This window comes from Coregonus clupeaformis, chromosome 16, assembly GCF_020615455.1.
Source record: "Coregonus clupeaformis isolate EN_2021a chromosome 16, ASM2061545v1, whole genome shotgun sequence".
Classification (NCBI taxonomy): Eukaryota; Metazoa; Chordata; class Actinopteri; order Salmoniformes; family Salmonidae; genus Coregonus; species Coregonus clupeaformis.
The window spans coordinates 40602361-40618965 of NC_059207.1; the positions used below are offsets into that span (position 1 = coordinate 40602361).

General features: G+C 40.5%; 1 protein-coding gene and 1 pseudogene across 1 annotated transcript; both read left to right on the forward strand.

Moving 5' to 3' along the window:
* Positions 1 to 7631: 7631 nt before the first annotated feature.
* LOC121583953 lies at positions 7632 to 11620 on the forward strand (annotated as a pseudogene).
* Positions 11621 to 12303: 683 nt separating this feature from the next.
* Positions 12304 to 15450, forward strand: LOC121584736 (serine/threonine-protein phosphatase PP1-gamma catalytic subunit A). Its single transcript, XM_041900808.2, has 7 exons — positions 12304 to 12711; positions 13214 to 13345; positions 13451 to 13681; positions 13838 to 13942; positions 14125 to 14348; positions 14460 to 14594; positions 14780 to 15450. The coding sequence occupies exons 1-7, from the start codon at positions 12657 to 12659 to the stop codon at positions 14867 to 14869; spliced, it is 972 nt and encodes a 323-aa protein (XP_041756742.1). The 5' UTR covers positions 12304 to 12656; the 3' UTR covers positions 14870 to 15450.
* The last annotated feature ends 1155 nt before the right edge of the window (positions 15451 to 16605 follow it).

The following is a 16605-nucleotide window of genomic DNA, read 5'->3' on the forward strand; positions in this document are numbered from 1 at the left end:
CTTGGGGGATATTGAAGAGATTTTTTTCAGCGGCTGCAATAAATATGTGGGCTGGATTTCCCTTGTTAAACAACGTTAACGATTACTCGTTCTACTTTTTAAAAAATGTCACGAACACATGAAAGTCCACTGAACTAACGCAAATATGTTTGTTAAAAAAATAAGTGATATCCTGGTGGACCCCGAGTGTTTTCAAAATAAAAAGAATAGCAATGCATTTGTGCAGTCCCGGTTTACTGGACAATTGCACTTGATTTTGGTTTGGCAATGTTATCAATACTGACGTAATGGGTTGATCAATAGCCTACCGTCTGGTAAAGGGAAGGAGAACAACATTGTAATGTATGCACTCACTAACTGTAAGTCAGTCTGGATAAGAGCGTCTGCTAAATGACTAAAATGTAAATGTAATCTATGCATATTGTGCTTATGGAAATCCGTCTACCATGGTATAAAATGAAGAAAACAGTTGCGTCCATATCTTGAGTCCTAAATAATAGTAGCCTAAATAGTGAAATACACAGAACACCTCTTTTTATGTTTACACCCCTCCCTCTATTAGCTTAGGCTACAAATAACAGTGAATGGATGGATAGACTATATATCCATTGCACTTTGGATTTTTGCTCATCTGAAGAAATCGGCGCAGATCATTGACAATGCATGCACCTGCTCTGGTGAACGAATAAAAACTAGTTTAATCTGTGATCATGTTAATTCATAACCATTTCAAAATGTGAAATAGTAATACTGTAAAAACCTTAGCACACATGCACATGCACACACACACACACACACACACACACACACACACACACACACACACACACACACACACACACACACACACACACACACACAAATTACATACATGCATACATTCATGCTACACACATCACAACTGCTGCTACCAGACTCTTATTTACTATTGCTAGTACTGCACAATTCAAATACTTGACCCCCAATCCCCACTTCCCACTTAATGTGTTGTGAAAAGTGTTATGAAATGTAATGTCATGTAATATTTTAAATTGAATATAACTGCCTTAATGTTGCTGGACCCCAGGAAGAGTAGCTGCTGCCCTGTATATATAGCCTCCCTACTGTTATTTTATTTTACTTCTGCTCTTTTTTTTCTCAACACTTTTTTTGTTGTTGTTTTATTTTAACTTTTTTTGTTAAAAATAAATGCACTGTTGGTTAAGGGCTGTAAGTAAGCATTTCACTGTAATGTCTGCACCTGTTGTATTCGGCGCATGTGACCAATACAATTTGATTTGATTTGATTTGATTTAATGGGCATCTTTAATAAATACAAATGTGTAAATATTGTTCTATAAATTGTGCCTTCCTGTATTATACTTATGCTAAAATGTACTATTATATTCTACTGAGCCATTTACTTTATGTTTGTAATTCTTATATTTTCTTCTTATTGTTGTTGCATTGTCGAGAAGGAACCTGCAAGTAAGCATTTCGTTGGACAGTATACAGTCATAGTCAAAAGTTTTGAGAATGACACAAATACAAATTTTCACAAAGTCTGCTGCCTCAGTTTTGATGATGGCAATTTGCATATACTCCAGAATGTCATGAAGAGTGATCAGATGAATTGCAATTAATTGCAAAGTCCCATGAAAATGAACTTACTCCCCCAAAAACATTTCCACTTCATTTCAGCCCTGCCACAAAAGGACCAGCTGCCATCATGTCAGTGATTGAGTGTTGATGAGGACAAGGCTGGAGATCACTCTGTCATTCTGATTGAGTTAGAATAACAGACTGGAAGCTTTAAAAGGAGGGTGGTGCTTGAAATCATTGTTCTTCCTCTGTTAACCATGGTTACCTGCAAGGAAACATGTCATCATTGCTTTGCACAAAAAGGGCTTCACAGGCAAGGATATTGCTACTAGTAAGATTGCGCCTAACTCAACCATTTATCGGATCATCAAGAACTTCAAGGAGAGAGGTTCAATTGTTGTGAAGAAGGCGTCAGGGCGCCCAAGAAAGTCCAGCAAGCGCCAGGACCATCTCCTAAAGTTGATTCAGCTGCGGGATCGGGGCACCACCAGTGCAGAGCTTGCTCAGGAACGGCAGCAGGCAGGTGTGAGTGCATTTGCACGCACAGTGAGGCGAAAACTTTTGGAGGATGGCCTGGTGTCAAGAAGGGCAGCAAAGAAGCCACTTCTCTCCAGGAAAAACATCAGGGACAGACTGATATTCTGCAAAAGGTAAAGGGATTGGACTGCTGAGGACTGGGGTAAAGTCATTTTCTCTGATGAATCCCCTTTCCGATTGTTTGGGGCATCCGGAAAACACCTTGTCCGGAGAAGACAAGGTGAGCGCTACCATCAGTCCTGTGTCATGCCAACAGTAAAGCATCCTGAGACCATTCATGTGTGGGGCTGCTTCTCAGCCAAGGGAGTGGGCTCACTCACAATTTTGCCTAAGAACACATAAAGAATGGTACCAACACATCCTCCGAGAGCAACTTCTCCCAACCATCCAAGAACAGTTTGGTGACGACCAATGCCTTTTCCAGCATGATGGAGCACCTTGCCATAAGGCAAAAGTGATAACTAAGTGGCTCGGGGAACAAAACATCGACATTTTGGGTCCATGGTCAGGAAACTCCCCAGACCTTAATCCCATTGAGAACTTGTGGTCGATCCTCAAGAGGCGGGTGGACAAACAAAACCCCACAAATTCTGACAAACTCCAAGCATTGATTATGCAAGAATGGGCTGCCATCAGTCAGGATGTGGCCCAGAAGTTAATTGACAGAATGCCAGGGCGGATTGCAGAGGTCTTGAAAAAGAAGGGTCAACACTGCAAATATTGACTCTTTGCATAAACTTAATGTAACTGTCAATAAAAGCCTTTGACACTTATGGAATGCTTGTAATTATACTTCAGTATACCATAGTAACATCTGACAAAAATATCTCATAACACTGAAGCAGCGAACTTTGCGAAGACCAATACTTGTGTAATTCTCAAAACTTTTGACCACGACTGTATACCATGTGTATCCTGTACATATGACTCAAAAAACTTGAAACTAATTTGAAATAACTTCTTAAACCTTTCACTGTCTAAACTTTGCAAAATGATACCCACACATGCCTAGTTACTGATTCTTTAAATATTTCAAAGTTCCATAAAAAATATACGAAACATATTTGAAAACTTAGTTCATGTGTGAAAATGAATTGATCAATCTAGCAATTGGATCTAGCTTTGATCTCTGAAATTGAACAGTGGCTGGTATACGGTGGGTTAACTGGGTCTCAGAAAAAGTGGGTATGCAGGCATAGATAAAATCTAGATATTGTATATCTGGGATACAGACTGGTAGTTGATGATATGATATCTGTAAAAACAAAGGCATATGGGAGGCACTGAGTAGCCTACTTAAAATAAAGCATATTAGACAAATTGACAAATGCTCTAGAGTCCAAGCAGTGCCCTTAGGGGTAAAACAACATGTTTATACGGTCAATTACTGGATTCTGGAACTTCATTTTGATTAGATAATGAAAGATTATGATATTAAAACAGTACGTATATGATATCTGAGGAGTTACAAATGTGTGTATTTCTGTTTCATCACATCTGGAGGCTATAAAGGGAAGGGAAGGGAAAGGGTATATCTAGTCAGTTGTACAACTGAATGCATTCAACCCAAATGTGTCTTCCGTATTTAACCCAACCCCTCTGAATCAGAGGACTCATATCTAAGGAATATCATATTGATATACTGTTTTTCAGTGGTAGCTTGCTTTTGAAGAACACAGGTAGACACATGTACAACAAATACAAAGGTGATATACTACGCAGGCATTCATGTCCATCACTACTACTCTGGAAAACCTGCCTCTGATTACATGAAGGGGTTTGTAAGACCAGTGGAGGCTGCAGACATATTCCATAATATACAATAATGTTTTCTTCCCATCATACATTGACTCTCTGTACACCATAGACTAGCATTCAATATTTTGTAGTGGTGATGGTGGAGGTGGTTGTTATACCAACTCTGCACTTTCAACAAATAATTTCCCTCAACTATTAAAAACATACCTTTCAGTTGTGAGAGCAAAGCTGGGTTTGAACAAGACCCGTTTTAGTGTTGTCTGCTCCCCCTGGTGGATGTACACGTTCTTAGGGTACAGTAGTGCACAGATTATATATTCTGACCAAACAAAGGTTTACACCTGTAGGCCTATGTTACCATTAAACACATCCTTTGATTTAATTACCAAATCTTTAAGAAGAAAATAGGTAATACTTGTACATACATGATTATCTGGAGTCATGTGAAATCACACATATAGGTCATTAACTCAGGTCACTGTGATATGCATCATAATGCTGTTTATGTGTTTATTACATCATACATTACATCCCGTCTAAAACGTCTGTAAAGGGAAATAATATGCATATACTGTTGTTCTTTAGCAACTTAAAGTTTATTACAATCTGAACCATATGTAAGGGAGGAATTTCATATTCTCATGCCAGACAAAAATCACCTAGGGGGGAATTCTGAAGGATGCTTATTAAAAGTTTCAGTATTATTGCATTTTATTGGTGGCTCGAGGGTGGCAATGAGATGCAAGCCTCATATGAAAATAATAACATCTTAGTTAGCTGTGATTTATCTGGAAATTTAACATTCAAATTAGAGTTGATATGGAAGACAATTTCATGCCAGGGTTGTTACCACAATAAACCCATCGGGCTGTGTGTTTTATGTAAATATGTTGTCATCCAAGGTTGACTGAACAATTCGGCGCTTGCAGATTTCATTGTCAAGCATATCGATCAATCACCTGAGTGAGTAATCTCACATATTTGATAAAGTTTTGAGCTTTTGTCCATGTGCAGTGAATGAACAACCAATATTGACAGGTACATGAATAGATACAGGTTATGTCCACTTCTATTACATGCGTATCAAATGCAGTAGGTCGAGTAGAAAGAGATGATCAAATAGAAGAAGAACCAGCAAAACTTTAACATTCAGGTGTATTACAAAACGTGCAGTATCAGTATCAGTATCAGTATCAGTATCAGTATCAGTATCAGTATCAGTATCAGTATCAGTATCAGTATCAGTATCAGTGGCTCATTTTCAGAGCCAAGATCAATTTGGTTTGATACATTGGAAAAATGTGCTGCTAGCACAGCCTACTGGACAACAGGGGTAAATAGTTTTCAAAGCCAAGGCACAGGCAACCAAGTATTGTGTTTTAAAGTTATCTCCATTGCCATCATCCATTGTTATGAGAAAGCCTTTACAGTATAAGGCATGCTAATCAACAGCCACAATGTGGGCCATCCATCCACTCTGAAAGGGCTGAGACGACTTGGACCACAGAGAAGGGTGAAGGCAACTAACAAGCTTACAGAGAATGACTTGAAAACATCCCAGTAATGCCACTGAGAATGTCACATTACTTCCTGGGGAGAGCCTGATGTGTTAAATGTTACATGATGAAATAGCAGTATCTTATTCTGTTATGGAGTATGGTGAAACATAAATGCTGCAGGTAACTGTGTTTTCAGGGCAAAATAAGGACAGTATGCTCTCATGTTCAATGAGAGGTGCCCACTTCAGTGTAACATTATCCAGTTATTGGTCTTGTAAATGTTAACAAATACCTGCAACCCTCAGTCGAAAATCACTATGGGTAGAAAGGGCACATCATGCTCTGCTGCCTGCTTTAAAGATCTGCAGTTACTGAGGAAGATGACTTGGCTTTCTGACATTGGGCAAACAGTGAGCCCCTTGGACTTAATCCTTCTAATATATCATACACTACCATTCAGAAGTTTGGGGTCACTTAGAAATGTCCTTGTTTTCGAAAGAAAAGCATTTTTTTGTCCATTAAAAGAACATCAAATTGATCAGAAATACAGTGTAACTGTTGTAAATGGCTATTGTAGCTGGAAACTGCAGATATTTTTTTGGAATATCTACATTTACATTTTTACATTTTAGTCATTTAGCAGACGCTGTTATCCAGAGCGACTTACAGGAGCAATTAAGGTTAAGTGCCTTGCTCGAGGGCACATAGACAGATCTTTCACCTAGTCGGCTCGGGGATTAGAACCAGCAACCTTTCGGTTACTGGCACAACGCTCTTAACCACTAAGCTACCTGCCGCCCTTACATAGGCGTACAGAGGCCCATTATCAGCAACCATCAGTCCTGTGTTCCAATGGCACGTTGTGTTTGCTAATCCAAGTTTATCATTTTAAAAGGCTAATTGATCATTAGGAAACCCTTTTGCAATTATGTTAGCACAACTGAAAACTGTTGTGCTGATTAAAGAAGCAATAAAACTGGCCTTCTTGAGACTAGTTGAGTATCTGGAGCATCAGCAATTGTGGGTTCGATTAAAGGATCAAAATGGCCAGAAACAAATAACTTTCTTCTGAAACTCGTCAGTCTATTCTTGTTCTGAGAAATGAAGGCTATTCCATGCGAGAAATTGCCAAGAAACTGAAGATCTCGTACAACGTTGTGTACTACTGCCTTCACAGAACAGCGCAAACTGGCTCTAACCAGAATAGAAAGAGGAGTGGGAGGCCCCAGTGCACAACTGAGCAAGAGGACAAATACATTAGAGTGTCTAGTTTGAGAAACAGACGCCTCACAGATCCTCAACTGGCAGTTTCATTAAATAGTACCCGCAAAACACCAGTCTCAACATCAACAGTGAAGAGGTGACTCAGGGATGCTGACCTTAAAGGCAGAGGAAATACCTATTTTAAGAGTCTTTGAATGAATAGATTTTGCAAACCTTCTGTGAAGATTTGGGGGTGAGGACAACTGAGGATTGGAGCAAGGAGTAGAGATGGGAATAGAGATGGGACCAGGGACCTCAAAGATCAGATAGTTTTCTGATAAGATGTAAGGCATATATTTATTGAGGAGCAACAATGAGGTGCAAACCTTTTCTATGGGTTTACGATTGTGTTAATCCTCATCTCAACCCATCCTGGATCAAATAATCATCAACTCAACTCATCATCAACGCAACTCAACTCCACTCAAAGCAGACAATCTTGAGATGAGTAAACCTATTGGCACAATGACCTTCAACTGTGAAGGACAACTGTTTGTGGGGCTAATCCACAGCACCCGTTAGACATCAGCTGTCGAGAGAGGCCTGCCAATCCTGGCACTGTAATGTCATCAGATTGCTTTCCCATGCTCTGTTTTCACGGTTCCATGGCAGTCGTGTAAATAGCTTGGCGTAATCCCTGCCTTCATGGGATTTCTCCACTCAAATGTGGATCAGTGCACCACCCTGTCAAAGCCTAGGCCCCAGTGTGTAATACCTCATATGATCCAGGGGCTCTGAGTACGGGAGGACCACTCCCTCACCATGCTAATTATAGACTCCCAGAGAGGAGAGGGCTATGGAAATAATTTAATTGCAAAATAATAAGTATTTGAGGTCTTCATTATGAAATGTGCGCTACACCATCAATCTTGTCTAGTGTGCAAAGTAGGTTATAGTAACCCCAGTCAGATATTTAGTTTGCTGGCATGATCTCATTATATGTGAAAAAGCCAATAATAAATCATCAATCTCAGGTGATCATGGTACCAATTGATGTGTGTTTGTAAAATCCAGGCCCCCAAGAAAGCAAAGAAGAGAGCAGAGGGAGCCAACTCCAATGTGTTCTCCATGTTTGAACAGGCCCAGATCCAGGAGTTCAAAGAAGTAAGTAGACCAACTTGATAAATTGCTTCTCTGAAGCTAGTTACATTTATTTTCCATTGATTTTGCCAAGTAACACAACCATAGACACATGCAGTACACAGTGGTGTGTCCGGAACATTTTGAATGGGGTGGCCAAGGTGGGGCACAGACCCAGTTTAGGAGGGCCATAACATTTTGAACCTTAATCAACGCAAGGTGAATTTTTTCTATATAAATATGATGGTTCAACTTATTAAATGCTTCAGCTTAGGCTTGGTACATTTCCCTGTTCAAATGGGAAGCCAGGCTCCCCCAAAAAAATGATTTCTCATTTGTGTCTATCCGTGTTTCATAATTTTCCTTCAATTCGCAAGTGGCTGAATCTACAGTTGAAGTCGGAAGTTTACATACACTTAGGTTGGAGTCATTAAAACTCGTTTTTCAACCACTCCACACATTTCTTGTTAACGAAGTATAGTTTTGGCAAGTCGGTTAGGACATCTACTTTGTGCATGACACAAGTAATTTTCCAACAATTGTTTACAGACATATTATTTCACTGTATCACAATTCCAGTGGGTCAGAAGTTTACATACACTAAATTGACTGTGCCTTTAAACAGCTTGGAAAATTCCAGAAAATGATGTCATGGCTTTAGAAGCTTCTGGTAGGCTAATTGACATCATTTGAGTCAATTGGAGGTGGACCTGTGGATGTATTTCAAGGCCTACCTTCAAACTCAGTGCCTCTTTGCTTAATATCATGAGAAAATCAAAAGAAATCAGACAAGACCTCAGAAGAAAAATTGTAGACCTCCACAAGTCTGGTTCATCCTTGGGAGCAATTTCCAAACGCCTGAAGGTACCACGTTCATCTGTACAAACAATAGTACACAAGTATAAACACCATGGGACCACGCAGCCATCATACCGCTCAGGTAGGAGACGCGTTCTGTCTCCTAGAGATTAACATACTTTGGTGCGAAAAGTGCAAATCAATCCCAGAACAACAGCAAAGGACCTAGTGAAGATGCTGGAGGGAACAAGTACAAAAGTATCTACAGTAAAAACAAGTCCTATATCAACATAACCTGAAAGGCCGCTCAGCAAGGAAAAAACCACTGCTCCAAAACCGCCATTAAAAAGACAGACTACGGTTTGCAACTGCACATGGGGACAAAGATCGTACTTTTTGGAGAAATGTCCTCTGGTCTGATGAAACAAAAATAGAACCATAATGACCATCGTTACGTTTGGAGGAAAAAGGGGGTTGCTTGCAAGCCGAAGAACACCATCCCAACCGTGAAGCACAGGGGTGGCAGCATCATGCTGTGGGGGTGCCTTGGTGCAGGAGGGACTGGTGCACTTCACAAAATAGATGGCATCATGAGGAAGGAAAATTATGTGGATATATTGAAGCAACATCTCAAGACATCAGTCAGGAAGTTAAAGCTTGGTCACAAATGGGTCTTCCAAATGGACAATGACCCCAAGCATACTTCCAAAGTTGTGGCAAAATGGCTTAAGGACAACAAAGTCAAGGTATTGGAGTGGCCATCACAAAGCCCTGACCTCAATCCTATAGAAAATGTGTGGGCAGAACTGAAAAAGCGTGTGCGAGCAAGGAGGCCTACAAACCTGACTCAGTTACACAAGCTCTGTCAGGAGGAATGGGCCAAAATTCACCCAACTTATTGTGGGAAGCTTGTGGAAGGCTACCCGAAATGTTTGACCCAAGTTAAACAATTTAAAGGCAATGCTACCAAATACTAATTGAGTGTATGTAAACATCTGACCCACTGGGAATGTGATGAAATAAATAAAAGCTGAAATAAATAATTCTCTCTACTATTATTCTGACATTTCACATTCTGAAAAAAAAGTGGGGATCCTAACTGACCTAAGACAGGGAATTTTTACTAGAATTAAATATCAGGAATTGTGAAAACTGAGTTTAAATGTATTTGGCTAAGGTGTATGTAAACTTCCGACTTCAACTGTATTTCACCAGAGAAAGCATCTGAGTGAGGCAAACAGCGCCCCTCTGTCTTAGTATCTGTAGCCCATGTATCTGATGCCGTCTGACCAAAAATAATATGACATGCCATACTCTTTTTGGCCAGACCGCATCAGATACATGGCCTACACATACCAAGACAGAGGTGCGCTGTTTTGCTCGCTCTAATGCTTTCTCCGGTGAGATTGGTGAGTCTTGCTGTTGGGTGCGGGTCTTGGTCAAAATGTTCAATATATTCAGAGACGACCTATCAGAGCTCAGAATTTCTTACATAACAGGAGTATGCAAATATGCTCTGATAATACATGTACACCTACTCACCCTGTCAACCCTCAACAGGCTTTCACTATCATGGACCAAAACAGAGATGGTTTCATTGACAATAATGACCTGAGAGACACATTTGCAGCTTTGGGTAGGTTAAAGGCTCTATAGTACCCCTGTGGTCACTGCTCTTGTATGGTGGATGTGTCATGTTAACTTTGTCATCCTTAATGAAAATTTATGAGATGTTAAAGGAGGCGCCTGGACCCATTAATTTCAGTCTTACTGACTATGTTTGGAGAGAAGCTAAAAGGTGAGGAAAGGGAAAGGATGGATCCAGAGGGAGTGTACACACACAAAAAATAATTTTGTACAAGATAAATTCATGAAATTAAGAAAGTGGGATATACAGGATATAAATGGGAATATTGAATGTAAGTATGTGAGAATGGTCAACCATTACAATGCTGATATACCAACATAGATGTCATACAAAGGCTTCACTGCTCATGTGACTGATTGAAAAGGTGCTTATAGCCAGAGATAAATAGCTGGTTTAGCATAGCGTGGTCCTCTGTAGCTCAATTGGTAGAGCATGGCGCTTGTAACCCCAGGGTAGTGGGTTCGATCCCCGGGACCACCCATATGTAAAAATGTATGCACACATGACTGTAAGTTGCTTTGGATAAAAGCGTCTGCTAAATGGCATAATATTATTATACTATATCTGGCTTCATGCTGGCAGCAGATCCTGGCTTTGGCCCATCTGTCAAACTGAGATGATGCATGGGTCTGTCTGTCTGTCATCCTTTAGGCGCAGACCCAGAGGTGTAGACATTGCAGTGAAATGCTTACTTACAAGCCCATAACCAACAATGCAATTTAAGAAAAGAAAGAGAAAAAAAGCAGCAATAAAATAACAGTAGGGAGGTTATATACAGGGAGTACCGGTACAGAGTCAATGTGCGGGGGCACCGGTTAGTCGAGGTAATATGTACATGTGGGTAGAGTTAAAGTGACCATGCATAAATAATAAACAGAATAGCAGCGTAAAAGAGGGGGTTGGGGTGGGGTGGGGGGACAATGCAAACAGTCCCAGTAGCCATGATTAGCTGTTCAGGAGTCAAGAAACATTAATTATTATGTGGATTATAATTAATGGACATTTTTGTAGGGGTTGATTTATTTTTTGTTAGGGCAAATTAAGTCTAAAATGTCAAAGTGGAAATTACAAACTTTAGAAGCCTTTTTAAACCTCAAATACACTAAACGTTTGCATTTCCTGCTGTGCAAGAAAATTCTCAGCAACAAAAGAGTAATCAAATTAAGATCCTACATATGTAGACTCCTAATAACTACAACTTCTCTTCACAGTGTAACAGAGATGTTAACGACCCAGGCTGACAGGTTCTCCCGCGAAGAGGTTAGAACCACCATCACTGATATTTTGTTACATACTAAGCAAAAACACCTTCATCATCTTCTCAAACAGGCTTTGTGATCCATCCCCTCAGATGGAGCAGATGTTCACCGCCTTCCATCCAGATGTGGCTGGACACTTGGACTACAAGAATCTGTTCTACATCATCACACATGGGGAAGAGAAGGACCAGGAATAAATCCACCTCTTGCTAACTGTCCCTGCGTCTCTGCTTTTACACGTCTCCCCTGTGCATCAAAGCTACCTGGGAATGTTTGAGATGTGCATGGTCATCTTGTAAATAAAGGATTTTCAGGTTAATCATATAGAATCAATTTTCATACAGGATATAGATCCAACTGTAACTAAGTATGATCTGTCCATTTGGGAAAGCTATCAGATCAATTGAACTAAAGGGGTCCTATATGTTTACCAGCCCCAGCTGGTACACATTCTAAAATCGTCTAGAGTCTAGGTTCACAACAGTTTGTATTTGTAATCTTGTTCACAAATTCCACTTTAATGTTTTGTCTTGTGAACAAGGATGTGCACTTGTAAACCTTCAAAATCAATCAATACAAATATTGCAACAAAAAAAACGAATGGTCAATTACAATTTATGAGGTGTCAGAAATTCCTATTGGTATTGTTGCCAGACTTGCCTGCTCCCCTATCGTACATCTAAGCTTGGCTATTAGTAAAATAATCAGTTTTTCTGGGGAAGAGGAAAATCACAGTAATTAAATTGTCATTTACAATCAAGTTCTACTGGAGGCTGAAAGATGTTGGGAGGAGGCTGGCACTATGGCAGCAGCCATGCACAGATGCCACGGTGTGTCACAGCTAGGAGGGTAGTATATTCTAGGCCAGCAGAGTAGACGGTAGCAGCCATCAAATCCACCCGGAAGGTTGTTCGGGCAGATTCCTTTGAAGTAGCAAGGTGGGTGTGGCTAGATCAGAGGGCATCGCTAACGGCTAACAGAGAGGCTAACGCTTATTTTGTCCCGGTAGACGGCTAATATTAGGTGTTGTTTTGTACAACACTAAGATGTTGAAGTAGTTAGCTAGGTATAATATAACGTTGTATGATAACCAAATAACAGGGTGTCATTTCTACACGTTTTCGTTCTCTGAACCAGCAATTTAGCGAAGCTAGCCAATCGTAGCCACCAGCGTTAGCTAACCAGTACAGTACTAGATTTGCAGCTCACTCAGACATTTTTTTCTTCGTCGCCATGGCGGATGTTGACAAACTCAACATAGACAGTATCATCCAGCGTCTTTTAGAAGGTAAGGGAAGAGTCTACATCAATCGTACGTTATTTATGCAATAATATTATCTGTTTACTTTGTTAGATGACTGGTGGCAAGCCTTAGCGAGCTAACGCTTGTTGTTGACGCAGGTTGGCTCAGGCTATCGGTAGCTAGCTAAGCTAACGTTAGCTAGTAACTAGCTAACCAGCTAACATTAGTTCATGCTGTTGTTGCCCATAGCTAACTAGCTAATGTTAACGTGACATCTGTCCCGGTCGTCACATTTCGAAATGTTCAGTGAAAGTAGTTAGCTAGCTAGGTAACTAACTTTACTTTAGCTACATGATCCAGGGCACTGTCTCAGTCAACTACAAGCTGCCCCAGTCAGTCAGTGAAAGATTAAGTCAATAACATGAGTAACTGATATGATGGTCAGCACTCACACCCCTATCCAGACAGCATGGCAATAAGTATGATGGCAAACTAGGTAGATACTGTATCTTTGCTTGTAGATTCATCAGGATTGTTTCATTTTTAGTCAGGGGAGCAAAGCCTGGTAAGAACGTGCAGCTGCAGGAGAATGAGATCCGAGGATTGTGCCTCAAGTCCAGGGAGATCTTTCTCAGCCAACCTATCCTTCTTGAACTTGAAGCCCCCCTCAAGATCTGTGGTGAGTAACCATCACTATTTGGTGAAAATAACTGTTACATGAAGTGTCTAATACCCCAGTGAGGGATGTGTAGAACTTGAAGTTGAAATCATTTGCCTTCTGCAGGTGACATCCATGGGCAATATTACGACTTATTGAGGCTGTTTGAGTATGGGGGCTTCCCTCCTGAGAGCAACTACCTATTTCTGGGAGACTATGTGGACAGAGGGAAGCAGTCTCTGGAGACCATCTGTCTGCTTCTGGCCTACAAAATCAAATACCCAGAGAACTTCTTCCTGCTGAGAGGAAACCATGAGTGTGCCTCCATCAACAGAATATATGGATTCTATGATGAGTGTGAGTGATATGTGGTGGCTGTAATAATCATAACCCTGCACTCTCTGACAGAATACAGCCTTTGTATCTACATAGATTGCATTTTGTTATAAGTTCCTGTCATATGCATTGCCTAGCTTACTATAATCCTAAAATATGTTATTATTTTTCTTCTAGGTAAAAGAAGGTACAACATCAAGCTCTGGAAAACATTTACAGATTGCTTTAACTGCCTCCCTATTGCTGCCATTGTTGATGAGAAGATCTTCTGTTGCCATGGAGGTAGGTTGCGTTTTAGTAGTCCTAAAACATGAAGAGAAGTGGTCCTGTTTTAGGACACACTAAGACAATGCTGTGATATTGAGAAATGTTATTTTATTTCAATTGTCTCCTGCCCATTTACCCACAAGTTCTTACTGGAATTAATCTTATTCCTGGTGTTCATCTCCTTCTGTGTCTCTCAGGGTTGTCACCAGACCTCCAGTCCATGGAGCAGATCAGGCGCGTCATGCGGCCCACCGACGTCCCCGACCAGGGCCTCCTGTGTGATCTGCTCTGGTCAGATCCAGACAAGGATGTCCTCGGCTGGGGAGAGAATGACAGGGGCGTCTCATTCACTTTTGGCTCAGAAGTGGTGGCAAAGTTCCTGCACAAACATGACTTGGATCTGATCTGTCGCGCCCATCAGGTATGTCTCCTTACATTCAGTAAAGTGTTCAGATCAGTACTGTACTCTCTGGAGTTTAATGCATTGTTTTTATTTTTAACCCAACTATAATCAATGTTGTTTTTTCGGCAGGTTGTTGAGGACGGCTATGAGTTCTTCGCCAAGCGACAGCTTGTGACTTTATTCTCAGCACCCAACTACTGCGGGGAGTTTGACAATGCTGGTGCCATGATGAGTGTGGATGAGACCCTCATGTGCTCTTTTCAGGTGAGTATTTCATCATGAATGTACGGTCTTATCGCAGGGATGTAAATGTGTCAGTGATTGTATTAGTGCAAGTGTATGCAGGTCTTAACGCTATAACCAATCTCGTCATTATGTCAAACTGTACGATGTAAAGACCATTGCAGTGGGCAAAACATCTTAAGGTTGGATTATTTGTATTCTTGTAGATTTTGAAGCCAGCTGAGAAGAAGAAGCCAAATGGTAGCCGTCCAGTCACACCCCCACGGAACATGGTCACCAAGCAAGGCAAGAAATAAGGTGGCATGAGTGGAATTATGTCCTGCTCCCCGTTCTGCTTTTGTTTTTTTGCATCTGAAGGGTTGGTTGCCCTTTGCTGCCAATACTGAAAAGATATCCACTCCAACCTGATGAAAGCAAAATGTTTTGTTGTTTTGTCCACAAGGGTAAATGGATATGTCACCATGAAAACCTCAGGTGTTTTGCACTCCATTGCAACTAGTCTTTGCCACATATGACTGTTCAACCAGGAACAATGTAACAATATGGCTGATAATGCACAGAAATGCCTTGTTTGAAGCTGTGCAGAGTTGTTTTCCCAATTTCTTCATTTCATGTTTCATCAATTTCTGTCACCACCTGTTTCTCACTGTCAATGTCAATAATGCAATTAATGGTTCTTAAACAACTATGGAAATATCACAAGACACTTAGTTGTTTATTTCTGTATAACTTTCTTTATCATATGACATTGAATCCTCACTCTGCACCTGCATCATCACCATTTTTAGAACAAGTCTTGTGCTGAATTAAATTAAGAAATAAAGCGTTCTTGTAATGTTGACTAAATCTTTCTAATAAACTTTTAGGGGGAAATTGGCATTTGAATTTGATTTCTTAGCATCATGCTCTTTCACCAATTATTTGAGGATTACAAGGTAAGCTCAACCTTGAATTAATTACTGCCATATATTGTGTACTAGCTACTACGTGATGTGAAAGACACTTATGGACTAAAGCAGCCTTACAATACGCCTTATAGTCCAAGGACCTTACATGTTCTGTTTAGAGGGGAATTGTTCTGGCAGCCAAAACAGCCAAATACTACATCTAAATGTGAAATCGATTCTGTTGCCCGACGGTTCTAGAAACATAAAGCCTTCATCACATCACAATCATTTCAAAATATACACTTACTGTACCACTGTTTTAACAGTTGGAGCTGACCGTATTTTTCGGTGTCAGCACGTTTGGGGTGTCAGTCTTCCATTTACACACAGGTGTTCACTGACGCAAATGGCTAATTAGCACAGGTAGTCAACTTTGTCTTCCGTCCGTTTTCTATAAATAAGCGCTGTGACATGGAACTATGGCTGTGTAATGTAACCTTTATTTTGTATTATTTCTTGCTGATATGAAAGATAAGCAGGGTGCGAATTACGGGGGAGTCGGGGGGGCTCAGCTCCCCTGAATGCAACAAAAGTCAAACTCTAAATAATGCTAATTTAACCATTCTCCTATTTGTTTAAAATGCATTGGTAAATATGTTTTACAGTGATAAATATGAAAATAAAAGCTTCCAAATGAAACGAACACCACCTCTCTGTCATGGTTTAAACAATTTATTTCTACGTGGCTGCACGTACAGTCTCCCTTTCCACGCCGCTGTCCACTCAGTAGTGCTGAATTTGGCCTCACCTGAGCTCCTTCAAACGCATCATTTTCCTTTGTACACTGAACAAAAATATAAAAGCGACATGCAACAATTTCAAAGATTTTACTGAGTTACAGTTCATATAAGGAAATCAGTCAATTGAAATAAATAAATTAGGCCCAAATCTATTGATTTCACATGACTGGGAATACAGATATGCATCTGTTGGTCACAGATACCTTGGCTGTGCGAAGTTGCTGGATATTGTCAGGAACTGGAACATGCGGTCGTACACGTTGATCCAGAGCATCCCAAACATGCTCAATGGGTGACATGTCTGGTGAGTATGCAGGCCATAGAAGAACTGGGACATTTTCAGCT

Bases quoted from the DNA above. Each gene is read 5' to 3' on its own strand.
- LOC121584736 (XM_041900808.2), top strand. From the start codon at position 12,657: ATGGCGGATGTTGACAAACTCAACATAGACAGTATCATCCAGCGTCTT. The intron at 14,349-14,459 runs GTATGTCTCCTT...TTTTTTCGGCAG, and splicing joins TGATCTGTCGCGCCCATCAG to GTTGTTGAGGACGGCTATGA. The intron at 14,595-14,779 runs GTGAGTATTTCA...GTATTCTTGTAG, and splicing joins CCCTCATGTGCTCTTTTCAG to ATTTTGAAGCCAGCTGAGAA.